The sequence below is a fragment of the Heloderma suspectum genome, chromosome 1, assembly GCF_057233095.1.
Source record: "Heloderma suspectum isolate Gila_16-S chromosome 1, 16-S_ref, whole genome shotgun sequence".
Classification (NCBI taxonomy): Eukaryota; Metazoa; Chordata; class Lepidosauria; order Squamata; family Helodermatidae; genus Heloderma; species Heloderma suspectum.
This window is the reverse complement of record NC_139458.1, coordinates 207,925,837-207,945,552: the sequence shown is the minus strand read 5'-3', so window position 1 is coordinate 207,945,552 and position 19,716 is coordinate 207,925,837. Positions and strand designations below refer to the sequence as shown.

Sequence of the window (19,716 nt, the reverse complement as noted above, 5' to 3'; positions counted from 1 at the left end):
TCTAAATTGCACTCTCTACCCCACAGACGGAAACCATGGCGTGTAAATAGCTCCGGTAATAGCATGGTTTATAAAGCCGAAGTTAAATGAATGATCAACTTCTGTGAACCTTTCTCTGTCAGTACTTGTTAGCTGCCAGCTCCCCAAGCAGCATAGGAAGCATATTAGCAGCGTAGGAAAGGTATTAAGTCAAGTGCAAAAGCAAAGTCTTCTGGTTAGCTCTTTGGTGCTATGTGGATCACTTTTATTTCAGCTTGAAGCACTGTTTTTAATGTATATGTGTTTAACTGATACATGATTCGATTTGGATGCTTCTGAAATGGTGCTGTTTCTTTCTTTCTTTCTCCCTCTCTCTCTTTCTAGGTCCTTGCTCATTTTATTGTGATCTGCCTGTGGGAACTTTGTCTCCAACTCAAAGTAGTATGGACCGGAGAAGTGAGAGTCCATGTCTAAGGGATAGCCCAGACAGAGGGAGCGGCAGCCCTGATGTCAAAGGTCCTCCCCCGGTGAAGGTGGCCAGACTTGAACAGAATGGGAGCCCTATGGGAGCCCGAGGGAGGCCCAATGGCTCTGTCACCAAATCAGTGGGAGGTAACAAACCTACTAGAACTAATGTATACATAACAGACTGGTGGCTGAGTTATAATGGCACAGGGTGTTAGGGTTCAGGTTGATGAAGCTTGAGTGTCTTGGTGTAGGATTACAGGAAGAAAGTCAGTGGGTGACTGTTAATGTCCCGCTTGCCTCTCTCTCATCAGTAACGAACAGCCTCATTATGGTTAAATAGGAAAGTGGTTTATATAGAAGGTGGCATATTTTGGGCATTTTGCCACTCTGTACCAGGTGTTAGCTGGTTAATGTCACAGTTAAAGGTTCCTAGCTTTTCCTGGAAAGTTTTTAAGTTGTTAAATTATTTGCCCTTCTTTTAGAAAGACACGCAAAAAGGCTTTGGGGTTTTTTGTTTTTTGTGTTTGTTTGGGGCTCCCTTCTAAATAGTGGCTTTTGCATTATGGCTGTATCTAGATCAAGTGGCCAAGAAGTTAGTTCTTTAACAGCACAATCATATATATGTCTGCTTAGTCCCACTGAGTTTAGTGGGGCTTATTTCTGGGTAAATAGGTACAGGATTGCAATGTAATTGAACTTAAAAGGGCGCCTAATTCTGTCCCAAGTATTTTGCATCTTAAATGCTCTATAAACACTTACAAAGGAAGCAAATTTAAAATTTATTTCATTATAGTATTATATATCAGCCTAATCTTATTTGTGTCTCAGAAGTTGTCTTAGTATTTTTTTTTTAAGCGGGCAACTTGGTTTAGTAACTATGAATATATGGAGATAATAAATGTATGCCTCTGAATCACTTGTCACAAACGAGAAAATTGTTGTACTGTTACTATAGCATTACTAGTCTAGTTTATTTGAAATTTGTGGGATCTATCTGAGTAACTATGATGGCATTCTAGGATTGTGATCCTAAGATGCTTACTAGGCAATAAAAGTTTTATAGCAATCAGTAGAATAAAATACCAAGTAAATGTATAAAGCAGTTAATTACTTTAAAGAATATTCCCTGAAACAAAACTAAGATTTTGCTTCTAAGGACAATTACAACATATTTTTTTAAAGCACCAGTACAGTTGTATATACAATGATGGCTTGTTTTTGAGATACTCTGTGTTCTATAGCATAAATTCAGTGATTCAAGTAGATGACTTCTTAAAATCCCAGATATGCAGCCAGTTAAAGATCTCTTGTTCTAAATGTTGCATGTCTCACTTCTTTCACCTCAATCGTCTTATCTTTGGAGCTGAGTATTATAACAGGGTCTATTATTTCTGCAAAATTTCTGAAGTAGAAGGAAAAAATCACGGCAAACAGGCAGTTCTGCAAAACATACAAAGTACTATAATGCCTATGGACTGAATTCTTACTGGATAGCAAGAAATGCAAAATTGAGTGTGTATTCCAATAGTGGATTAGTATTTTGAGTGATGATAAAATGCAACATAATGTCACTGCATCCTTTTTAACAGTTCTATCATTTTGTGTGTTTTCTAAACATTCCTTATTGAGTGGAATTAGTGATTGCTAAAGATGGTTGAGAAACTGCATTTTGAGGTTCTCCTTTCTCCCTCATCTTAGTTAACTGTATATTCTTAGATTATCTTTACAGTGGAAAGTAAAGTTTTTACAGTGGCTTGAGAACCTTTGGTGAATGCATCGCTTTCCCCCATGTCTTATCATTGTGTGTGCTTGCGGGGGGGAAGTATGTCATTAAAAACTATGCTAGTGAGGAACTTATGCAAGTAATAATAGTATACTTATAGATTTGCTTCTAGCTACATCTTTCTGTAAATATTTCAAAATGAGGCTTGGAGTAGCCTGGGGTTGTTTAGAAGCATTTGGGGCTGTTTAGAAACATTTATTTTTAGAAAGGGTTTGTAAATTTGCATTAATGTCTTATGATGATCTGCTGATATCCACTGTTGGATGGGGGAAGCATATTTTTTTAAAGTTTAGGCCTACATATGCTTTCTCATTGCTACAGTGCTTTGCTACAAGAAGTTCACAATTGCTTTTGATTATACCAGTGTTGTCCAGGATGGAAGATTTCATTCAGTTTAATGTCAGGGCTTTCATTTCTCAATGCCATGGTCTAAAGAAGTTACCTTTTAATGTATTTCTAACTGATTCAAATGAGGAACTTGTGCTACTAACTTGACTACTAACTGCACCACTAACTGATTCAAAGGAGGAACTTGTACTACAGTTCTCTTTTAACTGTGTTTCATGCAAATTCTTCTAGTTCTAGTACTTGCTTACAGATGCCAACAAGAATTGAAAAAAGTCTGATTCTCAAATCAGTAATACTCACCACTAACATAGTTAAATCAGACTACCTTGATAAGGCAATAATTGTTTAAAATTTATTTTCACTTCATATTAAAAAACCCTTAAAGACAACTATCTTATGAAAGGCTTTTTGTCACTTTCCTCCTAAAGTCTAATTTTATTTTTAAAAGTGCAAGGAAATTGTTCACAGTTCAGAGCACAATTATGATCTGTGTGTGTCAGAAGAAGCTTATGTGGCTTCAAAAGCTGTAGTGAAATAGTACAAATGTTGTACTTTTTTAATTGCAATACTCAAATCTGATTTTTCTAGATGTGAAAATAATTAATGATATCAGAAAGGAAAACTAATGCCTCATGTACAAATCTTTGGATTGTTAAAGTGAGTTAACAAGATTTCTAGTTACATTAAAGGAATATTCAGTACATCATATACTGAAAAGACTTCTCAATTTAGTTCATGTATGGTGGTTTAGTTTGAACTAAATATGATGTCCATCAAACCTACTTATCATGTGTCTGGAAAAAAAATAGGAAGTACACTGATTCTTCGCTGTGTACCATTCTCGGTATTTGTTTAGAATATATTATTTGTTTAAACAAAGAGTTAATAGACCTGAAGCTATTCCCAAGTAGTGAACTGTATTAATAGACATATCTCTGGTATTCTTTATTTTTTATAATGGCTTCTCTAAACAAAGGAAACCTGCAAGGATATGCAAGTGCACTTCACAGATTAAAAAAAAAAATGGTATGGTAAAAGAGATTTTACAGAAAGCTGTTCTGTTGCTAATGTCATATTCACTGTTCTAGAGTTAAAATCTGTTTTGGTGTTTGGGGAGAGATGTAAAACGCTTGTAAAACTCTAAACAAAAGGTTTAGCAGGAGTGTGGTAGAGGTAGTTTCCTTTGGGAATGTAAAAATGTGGTGCAGTTTACTGTGTTAATTTCAGCTGAACTAGTCAGGATTAGCTCTTTTTTTGGTGGCTGCTTTAGGTGTTCTAGCAGTTCCTGCAGTTATCTAAGTGCTCTGTTTTAAACATCTGTATAATGAAACAGAAGTGCTGTGATAGTCATGATTGGCAGCTTTTATGGCGAGACTGTGGGAGAAAAAGGCGAATATCTCTTTAAAACACATGACGCCTGGGAGAGAGGTTAAAGCAAGCAAGAGCTCTGTGGTGTTGACAGCTTTATATCCCTACTGGGTAACATTCACTTACTAGAATTGGCGTCCCCTCTCAGTTAGTAATTCGCTCCATAAGGATTTTGAAAAAGGATGATTAATGGCCAGGGAACTCAGATTTGTAAAAATTCTGATGAAAATGTATCATTGTTCACAACTCTTCAATTTTCATGGGCACTTCTCTTTTTATTCGTATTTAAAAGAGATAAAAATTGGTTTGAGGAACTCAGGAACAACTCAGAGGTGACTTAAGGCCATGATCCTGATCTCACTGAATTCTGCTTAAAATTGAATTAGTTTTCAAGTAATTCCCCTATTTTGTCCTTCAGTGAAATAAACTGAAGTACAGAAACCACACAGTGTCAAAAGCCCTCATCAGATGTAGACAGAAGGATATTTGATCATATTTGACCCATGCCAGTTGATTCCTACTGTAATGTTAGAAGGTTGAAACACATCTTCTGTTATCAGATTCTGCATATTTGATTCAGACTGATTCAAGATCTATTTGGCTTTTACCTAAATAGAAATTTGGTGTATGTGCTATACCTGAGTCATATTTTCCTGTCTTGTTTTCATGTTTTGAAAGACCAAAATCTTCTACAGTTTCTTGTTGGACTACATCAAATAAACTTCGATACATTATATGATCTAAATGCTCAGACCTATGTACCAATTTTAATACAAGTGCTCTTATAAAATTATAGTGGGCTGGATCCAGACATACTCATACTTAGAGTACTGGGACTTAAATTAATCATGGCTAATTTAAATTCCATTAATTTCAGTGGGTTGATTAAGTCTAAGACACAACTAACTTAAGTCTCATTGATTTCAATGAGTCTACTCTAAACCTTGACCCAACCCATTTTTTCTATCCTTTTGGAAATTAAATACAGGCACATTAAGCCTGGTTTAATATTTCTTGGAGAAATATTAAATCATGTTTTAAATTGTTCATAAAATGGCCTACAGCCCAATCCTATGTATGTTTACTCAGAATCAAGTGCCACTGATTTCAGTGGAATTTAATGTAACATAAGTGTGCATTAGATTGCAGCTTTAGACATCAAACATGGAGCCCAATTTTATGCCTGCTTACTTAAGTCCCACTGAACTCATTGCCGCTTACTTCCAAGTAAGATAACAGCTATTGTTTTTAAGGCCTAGCGTATCACTGTTAAATGCAAATGTTAATTACTACTAGTGGTAGAACTAGGTGTAGGACAGTATGTTGTGACCTTTTATTGCTGTGACAAATATGAGGGAAATAACCTAGCATTTTGTTGAAGCATTCAAATATAGAACACATACTAGTAAATTAGATCGGAGCATTGATATAAGGTGTCATTTGAGTATCTCTTGTGACAACTGTCAACATGTTTTTCTTGCAAATGAAGTGTTTCATTGCAAATGGGTAGAGAGTAATAGTAAGTGCTGAGTCTTTTAGCATTATTCCTCCAGTCTATGTCTACTGGGTTAGAGGTATATTGTTTTATAGTGAGCATACCTTGATAATGGAAGCTAAGCCACAGACACAAGTTTACTCCTTGTGCAAGTTTGGAGTGCAGTGTTGTTTTTATATAAGTTCTAATTGCATAATGCATTCTTTTCTTTTAGTGCCAGTTAAAAAATGTTTATTGTTATACATGGTAGATTACAAAGTTAAATCCTCCAAAGTAAAATTTGGGGAATAATTTGAGTGAATTAGAAAAAGGATATTTTAAAAGAGGTTTCTATCTTTTAAACATAAACATTGCAGTCATACTTTTGGAATCACCTAGCATGTCATCTTTCCTCTTTCTTTTAAGAATAAAATAACTTGTCTCTGATTTCAGTACTTGGTATGTTACAGCAAATATGGAGTTGTTTTGGCTTCAAAATGTTCGCAGTTCAGCATCCACATTGAGCGTAATATAAGATAGACTCCAATGGAGAACCTAGATTTGATGTTTTGCATAATTTTGGAAGACAGTATTTGAAATGTTCTACGGAAAGTCTTAACCATAATGGATTTGAAAGATCAGTATGAACTATAATATTTTTAATGTATTGTTTATAAGATGTTATGGACATCTGGTTGAGCACTAAAATACTTGAAGCCCTTGTATGGTGTGAAAAATTGGGACCCAGATGCTAAAAGCACTTATTTGGAAGTGTGATCCCAGCGATTAAAAAAAAGAAAGTATGCATTTGCTTAGAACTGTTGTTAAATTCATTGAAATAAATATGTTTAGAATTACAGCCATATAGGATTACAGCCATAGCTAAACTTCTCCATTGTTCAGGGGAATTAGCTTTCTTTCTTTTAATATAACATAAATTATAATGTTGGTATAACTTCCCTAGAAGGTGAGCAGGTTTGATAATTTTTTCTAATGTAAGCAATTTCATTGATTTCTTTCCAAGTAAAGTACATAGAATTGGGGCTTTTGTATCAGCAGAAGTACATGGAGCAGATTTACACTCTGTTCTTCATTCTTGGACAGAAGTTTTTATTAAAGGCAATTGTGTTTTTTTAAATGAACATTGAAGTGCAATCCTATACACTTCTACTTGGAAGTAAGCTTCACCGAGTTCATTGGGACTTATTCTCAGGTAAGTGTATGGGATTGCAGCCAGTGCATCTTATTTGCTGAAAACTAGTTATGTAAATATACTTTATAGGATACACAAAATGTCTAATGTGACATTAACACACATTATCTGGTGGTAGTAGAATGCATCCTAGTACCTATGCAAGAAATGCATTTCAGTAATGTATTATTACTCTTGATGCTAATTTCTTATGCTGAAACTGAGCTAATGTTTGCTAGATGTTGGAGGAAAAAGTGGTGCCTTGAAAAGATATTAAATATTTTGACAAATATTTCATGTATATAGGACTTTAAAGTTGGGGAAAATGCCACTGTAATGGCAAAATAATGTGGAATCTTTGCTGATATAATACCGAGCAAATTTATTGTTTCCAAAGCAGATGGATCTTTGGACACCATATGGGAAAAATGAGATCGCTGTAACCCCTGTCCCCCCAAACAAAATCTTTGCCTGATAGTATTATATATATGCATGAAAGTGCAATCTTGAAAAAATGCATCATCGTTATTGGTAATGAAATGCATTTTTTCGTACCGAACATTTGGAAATAACTGTAAATGAAAATTAAGAAAGCCTTATGCTTCCACCCCAAGACATTAGATGGTCTAATATAGTTCCTATCATGTAACTATATAGAAAGTAATATTGGCTAGCTGGGATAATTTGCTGGGTTGTTTAGTGTTGGTAACAGTTAACAGCTAGCTCTTCAAGATTAGAGTCCATCTTCTAGTGGTACCAAGATTCTACTATTGCATGTCTTAAAGTACTTTACAACCCAAGACAGTGTTTAATTGCTACAATTTGTTTGTGCGTGTGTGAGACAGAGAACTGACAGCACTATGTAAAAGGGAAAGTGCGCTCTTGCAACACAAAAAATTGACTTTGAACTATAGTGTGTGCTTAAAATGTATCTCTCCCCCCTACCCCTGAGATAAATGATGAATCAATCTTACGTTAATTGGTTCCTACTGTATAAACTCCACAAAAACAGATGCACTTTCTTATGAAGACATTCTATAAGTGAAGCTGTTTTAGGAGCTAAAGCCACAACTGACAAACATTTGAGGAGCGGATGATTTTAGAGAAATACACTTAATTATCTCTGCAGTGCTGAATTTTCCCACCATATTTAAGCTAAGCGTACATCACAGAGTGTTAAACATTTATCCTGTGTTTTTTGGAAGAATGAGTTGATCTGGTCTACAAGCAAAGAGTATCAGTGGTATGCAAGGCTTCCTCTACTACTATAATATCTTTTTCTAAAAGATTAGTGGTAATGACATTTCTTTGAGACCCTTCATGATGTCCAATACAATATTAGTAGTTCAATTATATAAGGTTTCCTGGGAAAACATCCACAGAGCAGATCAAACAAAACAGGAAATGTATCCCAACCCTGAACTAAATAGGGATAAAACAATTGGGATAGGCAAACTGGTGAAGATAAAAACTATACAGAAATATCTGATATTATTTTATCTGTGGAGGCCAAAAACGCACATTAAAAGACATTAGAGGACAATGCAATACTGTTGTGCTGATGTCCACTGCATTGACAATATCAGTAGTTCAATTATAGAAGATTTCCTGGGGAAATATGCCAATTTGGAACACATTTATAAGAAAGTCTTGTTCCACACTTACTTGAAAGAAAATTCCTTTGACATAGGGGAGTGCTACCTTTACAATTGTTACGGGAAATGTTTGTATTACATTGCCATTTTCCTCAGCATGTGTAAAGTGTAGAAGTAAAATATACATGGTGTTCGTGTGTGTTATATGTATGAATAGTAGTTCATTAAAATGAACTAAAAAGTAAAATATGCATGTGCATGCATCTGGGAAACTTGAAAGCCCCAGGTTTCCCCGATGTGTGTATACAGCTGTTTAAAGATGTGTGTGCGCAATGTTTCTCAAAAACAATTGAATATGAAGTGCTGCCCTTACTTGTAAGGAAATATGTTTAGGGCAGGGTGTCCTCAAATACATATTATATTACTATACTACTAAATATTTTCCTTGCAAAGGGCCTAATTTGAGCTTTGTGTAATTTGTTTCTACATATGTTTCCCCCCCACACACACACATACCATTTGAGTTCCAGAATGAATTCTGAAAAAACTGAGAGACATAAAGCAGGTAGAAATTGTGAACATAACCTAGAGCAAGTTAGGCAGCCTAAATTAATGGGATTTACAGTGCAGTCCTATAGATGTCTGTTCAGAAGTATGTCCCGTTGAGTTCAGTAGAGCTTGATCCTGGGTAATTTAGAATTTTAGCCCTAAAAGCTTAATACTGTGATTAAGCGTATTGAGTTCAATAGGATTTAAATGTGTCTAACCTACTTTTGGTTGCTCACTATTTTTTTAGTGTTGTCTCTGGTTGTTTATGGAAGTGACAAAATCTTGAGTTCCCCATACATTGATTCAATAAAAATGTTGTCTCTACTTACTTTGTGTACGAAATAAAATTTTATAGATAGATTGTGTGTGTGTGTGTGTGTGTGTAGTATCTAATAGCTTTAAAAGGTATTTGATATAAAAATAGGTAAGGTCTGAAAACTAATTTTGCTGATGAGACAAATGGAGGACCTTTCTAGAATCACTCCTTTCTTTGGAGCCGTAACAAGGCTGTCTTACAGTAACATCAAGACTTTAGGGAGAATCTGTGTAGTCCAAGGAGCAAAGACCTTGGCATCTAAGGAGCTATGTTGCACTCGCATGTAATAGATTATTGAAATGACTTAGTTTACTCTATGTTTTTGTGGTTAACCTGTAAAATGTGAGGCAACTTCACGTGCTTTGAGTGTATGTTTTCTTTTTAACCACATGCCAACAGTAAAAATATGCTGCAGAGAGCTTCAATTAATACAGGCTCCTTGTAGTATGTGTTAGTAGTGTGCATGCAATGAAACAAATCTGTAGCCATTTCACATGTTAGAGGGTTCACTGGGGAAAAAATGCAGTAGATGTAGTGGTTTTAGTACTGCTTTAAGCTGTCTAGTCTTTGGTTGGTAGTTGATGCAGGTAGGATTGTTTGCATGTCTCAATAAAAAATTATTTTTTACACTACGCCCAGGCATCTAGCAACATGTGATGGGGAGTTTTAGTGTTTTTTATCAGGTCCTGGTAGTTTTATTGTTAAGTGTTCTTAACTTGATTCTAAACTGTTTTAAAAGTCTTGAATGTTAAAGGTTTTATATTATATTTTATCATGTTGTGAACCACCCAGAGAGCTTTGGCTATTGGGTGGTACAGAAATTTAGTGAATGAATGAGGTCATTTTTCAGGTTATTAAAATATGCTTTACTGTTAGGAATTAATAGTTCCATCACATGAATATTGAAATAGAAATATATTGGCTAATGTATGGCTGTCTTTGCACAGTTTATGGGTAACTGTTTGTTCCTTTCATGAGTGTGATTGAAACTGGCCAAATGTGCCTGTAGTAGCATCTAGAGGTAATAAGATCATAGTGTAGTATGTGTAATCTGGGTCTGATTATCTTTATATCTGAACAAAGGATAATTTCAGTTAAAGATAAAACATACAAAAGAACTCTTAAGCTACAGTGAGGTGCCTTACCCTTTAATTTATGGTTGGTTCAGAAAATATTTTTTCCACTCTACCTAAGTAGTCCCAACCTATTCGGGGCACTCGTTGGCAGATACCAGAGTGAGGACTATGGCTGGAATCCATTTTCCCAGCACTTTCCCCAGCTTTTCTAATTACTTTTTGCAGTAATTCCAGTGGGAATTACTGGTTTATACCAGTTATTGTCTAATTCACAGGTTACATTCATGTATGTGAATACATATCCATGGGTGGTCAGAACTGCTTGTATGGAGAACAAATGCATTGTGTGAACTGGGTCTTGGCATCCACATCTATGGCATACAGATGATGCAATATGATTACATTTAAATTTGGGATGATGTGTGCTGGCTGCTATGAAAAGAAACTTGATTCCAAGTCAATGTGCTTAGGATCATAGCCTGAGGCTATACATGTGGAAGTAAGTATCCTTGAAGTCAATGGAAATGGGTTCCAAGTTTATGTGTTTTTTAGGAGTGGAATATTCCAATCTGGCAAAAGCTTTTAGTAAGAATCTTTATACAAAGGCACTTTCTCTTCATTTTGTATTAACCACATGATTAGATTTTTTAAAAAAAAACTTCGCCTGTTACACAGTGCTGTTTGATAAATAAAGCTTCCTTTCAATAATTTTATTTTATTTTACATGTAGCAGCGCTGGGCCTAGAAGTTGTTTTATATCTAAAAGATATGTGGCTTAGGCCACAATCCTATACCCACTTATCTGGGAGTAAGTTTCTGAATTTAATGGAACTTACTTTGCATAATATGTATGAGATGTGTATAAGATTGTACTGTTGAATGAACATGGGACAGAAAAATAATATCCTAGGTAAGGAAAAGGGCAGAAGTTGCTGGAATGCATGCGGAAAGCATTTTAGCAGTCCCGAGGAACAGTGACAACACCAGGGGGAATAAAAAAATAGATCAAAGATAGGAGGGAGCGTGGTTTCAAAAGGGGTTGTGTCAACCCAGAAAGGGCTTTGCAGGCCGGATTAGGGCTGCAGGCTGGAGCTTCAACACCTACCCCTAGGGCTTCCTGAAATAAACTTTCACTCTAATCCTAAATATACTTATTTGGGAATAGGGTCCTGGGTCAGTTTCATTCCATGTAAATGTATTTAGGATTAGGCTTATGTTCAGGATATTTCTTTTTAAAGATAAATATTACTGATGGAGTTATACTAAAGATGAAACATGCCCTTTGAATAACCTATATATTTTGTTAAAAAAATAAATCCATATTTTATGTAATGTGCATTTCCATTATTTATATGTTACAACTGAATATGCATATTTCTTAGGTTTGAAATTTTGTATTTTATTGGCTATTAAGGAATAAAATTCTCAGTGATGAGTTATGCATTACTTTGCAGTAAAAGGTGCCTTTCATAATGTCTTTTTCCAACTTACAAATAACTTTTTTGCCATAATACTCACATGCTAGCAGAGCAACATGATAGATGTCTCCTTAAGTGTCGTAGTAAAAGAAAATGACTTGTATTTTGAGGCTGTGGATAGTTTATGTTGTTTTGGACCAATTTCCCAAGCAGTGATCGAAAACAGATTACAATAACAATTATACAGTCAGAAGATGCAATATCCATTTCTGCCTTAATTGGGTAAAAGAATAATAAAAACATCATTAAGAAAAATGAGATGGACCTGTCACATACTCTACCAATTTTTAGACTTTGAGAAAATGCAGAGTAACTGAAGTGGTGTTCAGTTTGCTTCATCTTGTTAGCTAAAATCTGTATTTATGGTAGAAAATATGTGACTCACAGATGTTAAAGCAGTTACTAAAAACTTGTCCACATCTTAATAATGGCAGAGGTGAAATATTTGGGCTTACGCCTTTCAGTGAAATCAAAAGCTTTCTGTGGCCTGCTTTTTTTTCTTTGTTCATTACAGTTGGAGCCATTTCTGATCTGCCACTTTATGTCATGGAAGAAATACTTTCCTGGTGGTGATGGTGTAGTTTTACTTGGATCCTAACTTCTGTGAGCAGAACAGAGTTCACATGGAATGGGATTTTCATGCTTCTGCCTTCCCTCTGCAGACCCCCGAGCCCCCTGCAAACCTGTTAATGGTTGGAGAACCCTTGGGAATAGTGTGGGATATGGTGCAGGGGGCAACAGAGGGAGGAGTTGATGAAAATGTCCCCCCCGCCTTATGTTAATGGCGGAGCAACCAGGATCTAAGCTACTGTGTTAAATGCATCTCTCCCCGGCTCTTTGGACTGATTTGCAGTATTACATTTTATGTTCCATTCCCCCCACCTCTTTTTCTCACTGCAGATGTACAATATAGGTGTGAAAGCAGTTGTCTGCATTCCCTCTTGAACACTGGTCCAGTTCCCAATTTGGTGTGCTACTGCAAACTCTGTTGAAGCATTGCAGCTGCAAGCTGGAGCAGGAACTGGGCCTGTCTGGTAGAGTGTTTAGTTGCCTGCTTTGCCACCTACATTTTCCATTTGAGGCGACAAAAGAAAAGCTCCCAAAGCAGAGATTTAATAAGTCCTATATGTAGATTGTTGAATTAATAATTAGAGATAGACTAAGGTCCCTGATCAGTTGTGAGTCCTTGTGGTGCAATTATCTAGGAACTTCCCATTATGGTGGATGGATTTATGTTGCTCCCTGGATGGATGTCTAAACTTCCCTGCTATTTAGAAAATGGTGGCTGCTAACTCATTGCTGGACAGGAAAGTAGTGACCTTTCCCCAGCAGCAGAGGACTTTAAAATTTGAGTAACCAATGTGGTGAATAAAAGAGTGGCTACTCTTTAGGGGTGCAGTGTGAACATGAAATTAGGAAGAAAGGAGCTTATTCATGTAGATGTTTGGACTCATAAGAGCAAAAGAGATGTGCTGAATCAGACCAAAAGGCCTATCTAATCCAGCATTTGTTCCCAGAGCGGCCAGACTACAAGCAGGACATGAGAGCAATAGCATCCTTCTCGTGTTCCCCAGCAATTGATATTGAGATGCATACTTCCTCTGATAATGGAGATAATATATAGCCATCACGGTTAGTAACCTAGATAGCATTATTGTCCATGAAATAAATGTGTATGACCTTTGAATTACATGGAGCTTCATAGGTGATTTAATATAGCGTTCCTTGGTTGCTAAGATAGCACTGTATAGGCCCATATTTTACTTACCTAAAATGAGGCCTTTCAGAATGCCACTTTTCTTATCATCCAGGCTTGATGCTTCCAGAGTCTAGAAACGAAATTGTTAGTATACTGTGCCCATGATTGAGTTCATAGTGCAAAAATAGAGTGCATTATAACCAAAGAAGTTGCAGTTAATATGAGGGTTTTTTGTTAAATTTATGCATACATATGCACAATTATTTGCTTAATGTTCATATAAATATGGTAGCTTGATGTGATAGGTATCTTGGCTGTTCATTAAGGGTTTTTTTGCACAAGACAGAAATTGGAAATTCTTAGGATCGTTTGATTAAAAGTTCACTAATAAGCATCTTGTTTACAAATACATGTGCTCTCAGAAGTTAAATGAACATGGTATTACATGAATGTTATTGCAGCAAGGCCAGCCTACCTTTACGGGTAATCATTTGGGTGCCTCACCAGCTTCTATATCATGCCTGGGCATTTTGATGCATTTGGAAAAAAACAGACATGGAATTTTGTGGGTTCTAATTAAATACACAGAAGTACACTGCGACAATGCCTGGCTGCGAAAATGGACTGGATGAGGGCGAATAAACTGAAACTCAATCCAGACAAGGCTGAGATGCTGTTGGTGGGTGGTTCTTCTGACTGGATGGAGCGTGCTCAACCTGTTCTGGATGAGGTTGCACTTCCCTGAAGGAGCAGATTCCTAGCTTGGGGGTTCTCCTTGAGCCATCTTTGTCACTTGAGGCTCAGGTGGCCTCAGTGGCACGGAGTGCCTTCTACCAACTTCGGTTGGTGGCCCACCTACCCCCCTATCTGGACAGAGACAACTTGGCGTCAGTTGTCTATGCTCTGGTAATCTCCCAGTTAGATTACTGCAATGCACTCTACGTGGGGCTGCCTTTGAAGATGGTTCGGAAACTGCAGCTTATGAAAAATGCAGCGGCCAGATAGCTAACGTGGACCAGAAAGTCCGAACATATAAGACCGACTCTGGTGCGCTTGCACTGGCTGCCTGTATGTTTCCGAGCCCGATTCAAGGTGCTGGTTTTAACCTATAAAGCCTTACACGGCTTGGGACCACAATACCTGATGGAGCGCCTCTCCCGACACGAACCTACCCATATACTACGCTCAACATCTAAGGCCCTCCTCCGGCTGCCTACACCGAGGGAAACTCGGAAGATGGTGACAAGGGAGAGGGCCTTTTTGGTGGTGGCTCCCAAATTATGGAATGATCTCCGCAATGAGGCCTGCCTGGCACTAACATTGTTATCTTTTCACCGCCAGGTTAAGACCTTGCTCTTCTCCCAGGCATTTGGCAGTATATGATAAGTGTTTAATCGATCCTGGAATGTCTTATGATTATTGTTGTTTGTTTTTGAGATTGTTTGTTTGGAGTTGTTTTAGATATATTTCTTTTGTGTATATTGTCTGTTCATGTGTTTTTATGTAAATGGTTTTTAATCTCTGTATATTGTAATTTTAATGTTTTTAATCTTTGTAAACTGCCCAGAGAGCTCTGGGTATTGGGCGGTATAGAAATGTAATAAATAATGATGATGATGATTATATATGCTCGTAGAGTCCAATACGTTTTGATTATAAATTCTTCAGGGAAACTATTAGGCACAACCAACGGGCAACAGATTTGGAGACCAAACACTCAAGTTAGTTGTTCCCCTATGGAAGGATTTATTTTAGAAACATGTTGGGCTCAATAAACATACTTCTGTATATCTGGAAAGCTTTCCCTTCTTTTCTTGCTCTCTTGCTTTGGGTGCCTTCCTGTTTTTTCTTTTTCGGTTAGCTAGTGGCCGCGTTTGGATGATCAGAGGGCTAAAAGAAGCCATTGTGGCTTCTCCCCCCACCCCCATGCACAACCGTGATTTTCATAATTACAGTACGGGTTGCGTGTCATCCGAATCTGGTGTGGTGGGGGCTTTGCATAATTACCTTACTACAAGCCATGGGTTATGACCATGCACTGTGCCATGTTCGGACAACGTGGCAACCCACGCTGCATCATGGGTAATTATGAAAATCACACATGCAGGGGCGGGGGGTGAAGCCATGATGGCTTCTTTTACCCCCATGATTGTCTGAACCCAGTCAATATAAACAACTTTACATATGCTTAGCTGAATTGTGCACAGGCAGCTATATACCTGAGAACAATGGTGTGAGAAGGCAAGGAGAAGGTAATAGGGTTACTGGGGCCAGCCGCTGGTAACAGTGCAGCCCAGGTAGCTTTAAAAGGGTGTTACAGTATCTCAGGTGACAAGGCATTAGTACATAGGAGACACTAAGTGGGTTGGTTTTTACATAATGACAAACCATAGTTTGGTGTTAAGTGATCAAGCTCTGAGCTCATGTGCCTCCTTCTTCCCTTGGGTAGTTTGCCCAGTTCAGATGTAGTGTCACTCGTCAGACCTGGGGGAAGGATTTGGAGCATGAGGGGGATGCATGAGTAGAGCTTGATCATGTAGTGCCAAACCTTAGTTTTTTTTTATTGCATCAGAAATGAACCATGGTGTGCTGCTACTTTTAAAATAAAAGTCTCCCCACCTCTTACTCCACTTGCATTTCCTCCTCATGACCCCTGTTTTCACCAGAGTCTATTTTAATGTTGGAGATGCAAAGAGATTAAAGTTGGTCATTTGACTGATCAAATATTGTCAAGTATTAAAGCATTAATTTATAAGAATTGTAATGAGCATGAATTAAAAAAAACTCAAGCGAGTTAATTCTTCTAGAACAATGAAATTAAACAATGAAATCACCTGGGACTAGAGCTTTTCTGCACCTGGAAGGTGCAGAAAATGGCAACCAAAATTATCAAGGGGCTGGTATGAAGAAAGGTTACAATGCTTGGGGCGCTTTAGCTTATAAAAAAGTCAAGTAAGTTTGGGGGGGTGCTTTATAGAGGTTTATAAACTTATGCATGGTGCGGAGAAAGTGGATAGGGAGACATTTTTCTCCCTCTCATAATAGTAGAAGCTGTGGTCATTGGTGGGAGATTCAGGACAGATAAAAACTTCACAGAGTGCATAGTGAAACTATGGAATTTGTGACCACAAGATGAAGTGATGGCCACCAACATGGATGGCTTTAATAGGGGCTTAGACAAATTCATGGAGGATAAAGCTGTTAATGACTACTAGTCATGATGGCTGTATATTACCACCAATATCAGAGGGAGTATGGCTATGAATACCAGTTGTAGCTACAAAAAGAGGAGGGTGTATTGCACTGACATCCTACTTGTGGGTTTCCTATCTGGCTGGCCACTGCAAACAGAATGCTGGAGTAGATAGGCTTTTAGTCTGATCTTCTTACGTTTTTATGTTCTAGCTATTTCCACATTTTTGTGGTAAATAGTTCTTGGATTTCATTAGGAATGATAGTGATAGCTTAAATAAACTTTTATTTCAGCTGAAATTAAACAAAAACACACAACAATCGAAGGCACTAGATTTTAAATGTGATAGTCTTTTAAGGTATAGGTAGGAGTAGGAACACCCTACCGTAAATGCCACTAATATAAAGGCATTCTGGATTTGTAGATTATTTGTGCATAATCAAATATTGTTAGGTTGTCCTATTACAGTATTTGGCTAGACAATTGATAATTCCAATCCTAAAAATTGTAGAATGTTTAACTGTAACTCACTTCATATAATATATTGTGCAGTAGAAATAAGAACTAATAATAATAGGTCCAGTGAACATATGTAAACAAATAATCCTAAATAAAGTAAAAGAGTATTGCTCATTAAATTCTGCAGGGCTTTTCTAGCCTCATAAGACATGAATAGATTCTTCATGTTTTGGAAAAAGTTTTTACTCTAAAGTTATATGAGATGACATCTTAATATTTCAGTACAAGGTCTGTTTGTAGTTGCACTTTTAAGACATTGTAATGTGATCATTAAAATTAATTGTGGGTGGAATTTGGCATAGAAATTGGCATTTAAAAAATTATAGCTGCACAGGGAATTCTCTTTAATTCTCTCCCCCCGGACCATTTTTAATTCTATATAGGTATCAAAAGTGCTAGTATATATTAAGTAGGTAGTTTTTAGAAAAGCATCTATAATGCTATTTCTAAAATGGCGTCACTCGTTTGAAGTGTGATATTAGAATATTTTCCATTAGTTCATGTTATTATATAGCGATGTGGGCTATTTGTAAAACAACAAATGAAATGGCTAAGCTGTGTTAAGAAATAGTTAAATTGGGTTTGCGCTTGCTTTTTAATATGCATTTATCAGAGCAATAGCCTGCCTTTGGTGTACAACGTATGCTGTACATCAGGGTCACAGAACTACTTTTGGAGGCGGGGTGGGGGGCGGCAGATGACACTCCCACCTGGTGTATATGGAGAACTTGATTTGACAGGTTTCTTTCCTGCTAGGAAAGAAGACCTTATTGCTAGACCTTCCTGATCACACATGAAAGGGGTTGGCTGTGTGACAAAATATTCTTTTGTGACACCGCTTCCCCAGACTCTACTGTTTGGGGAGTAGTCCATCCCCTTGCATATAGAAGTTGGACGTTCCTGGTCTATCAGGAATGTACCACTTATTAGCCACTTTTCTCTATTCCCATGACTTTGTGTACATTTTACTCCATGTACTCCCTTTGCTAATACTCTATAACCTTAATTCTCCCTACCATGTGTGTGCTGGACATCCCTTCCCAGTTTTAAACTTTTCTAGATACTACCTTCCCATTCTTCTTCTCCCACTCGGTTGTGACAATGGCAGAAGAGGGGAAAAGACTCTGCCTCAGTTCTATGGGTGCCGGTGGGGGAAAAAACACAAGTGTGTTTTTCAGATACTGTCCAGTAAGTGACTGAGCATCTGAAAGCATCTTAGTTTTTGAACTACTTGTCTATGTAGGCTTGCTTTTTCCTGAAAGCTATGGCTGTTGATGAGGAAAATTAACTTAAAAAACAGCTGAATGTTACAATTACCTTTTGGTCAGGAAGGAAAATCGGGAATATAACTGATTTGTAGTGTTGTCTTTTCCTCAGGTTCTCATAAACAAAATAAATTATGTTTTATGTTTCATTTTGATTGCTGCTCATAACTATACATACGATGAAGAGACCAGAAGGAAAGATAAGGCTGGCATTTGTCTGTTGTTGTTTTTGATTCAGAGTGATCATCCCTAATTGATAGCTTTTGATTTTATTTTTCTCTCCATTTTAGTTATATTAAGGTTGCAATCCTAACTTACCTGGGAATAAGTCCTATTGAACTCAGTGGGACTGACTTCTTAGTAGACATCCATAGGTTGCTCTACAAGTGTTTCAAATTCAGGTTTTATTTTAAAACCAGGCTTTTTTTTTAAATACAGTCAAGTTAAAGTCTACTCTTGCCATCTCTTCAAAATAAGTGGAGCCATTACTCCTTAATCAAATGCACTGAGCGTGATACAGTCCACCTACACATGGAGAATTCCATTGTTTAGTCGTTGTTCTCCACCTCTGGTCTATATGCATTCAGGCAGCATGGCTCTGTATGCATCCCATGACCCAGTCCAGTCTGCTCTCTCCACTTAGTACTCAGTGCTCTCTCATCCTCCTTTCCTGATGAATTCTTGTGCTGTCTTGGGCACCAATTGGCTATAGTTTAAAACAAAAAGTAATTTGTATTTTTGTTGTTGGGAGGGAGGGAGGGAGGGAGGGGGAGTTTTTTTCAGTGTTTTCTGTATTATTTGTTTAAAAAAATAGTAATTTGGAATGTGGGAATGGCAGCATCTCCAGTGGCATGAGGCCTTGTGTACAATTACTGACTGCACCCCATCTGTTAATTTTATATTTATTTGAAAGAATGATCAACCACACCTTTGTCCAAAAATGGATTTTACCTCTTGTGTTGGCTTTCCCCCACTTTTATGGAACACAGAGCCTTCAGAAAAGAAATAGTTTTTGTTTAGACATGAAACATGCTGAAATAATAAGAAGGCAATCATATTAATCTGTTGGTTAATAACTTGTTCATAAGATGGCTTGTTGACCCAAGTGGCTGTTTAAATGCCAATGTGTAAAGTAAGGGACTGCCAGTATTCTGGTGGTTACATTTTTACAGCAAAAGGTAGGTGTGATTTAATGGAAACCACAGAGAAATGTATCCTTCAGAGTTTTTATGTGCATCATGGTGTAGTAGTAGGCCATGGGGAAGGAGAACTTATTTGGTAGATTAGGAAAGGTGTGTTTTGCTCCCACTTCAAACTGTAGTCCTACTACAAATTCTTCTTAATACCATTACTTAATCATACATTTGTACCACTGTATCCATCTTCAACAATGGCGTAATGTTCACGTTACATG

The 19,716-nt window shown here is 37.1% G+C and overlaps 1 protein-coding gene across 1 annotated transcript in view; it reads left to right on the top strand.

Annotated features, from left to right (window-relative positions):
- The first annotated feature begins 371 nt into the window (after positions 1-371).
- Positions 372-19,716, top strand: part of SATB2 (SATB homeobox 2) — a 183,612-nt gene continuing 164,267 nt past the window's right edge. Inside the window, exon 1 of the mRNA XM_084829960.1 lies at positions 372-591. Within this exon, the coding sequence (XP_084686086.1) occupies positions 423-591 (169 nt within the window). The 5' untranslated portion in view covers positions 372-422. The remainder of the gene's footprint in view (positions 592-19,716) is intronic.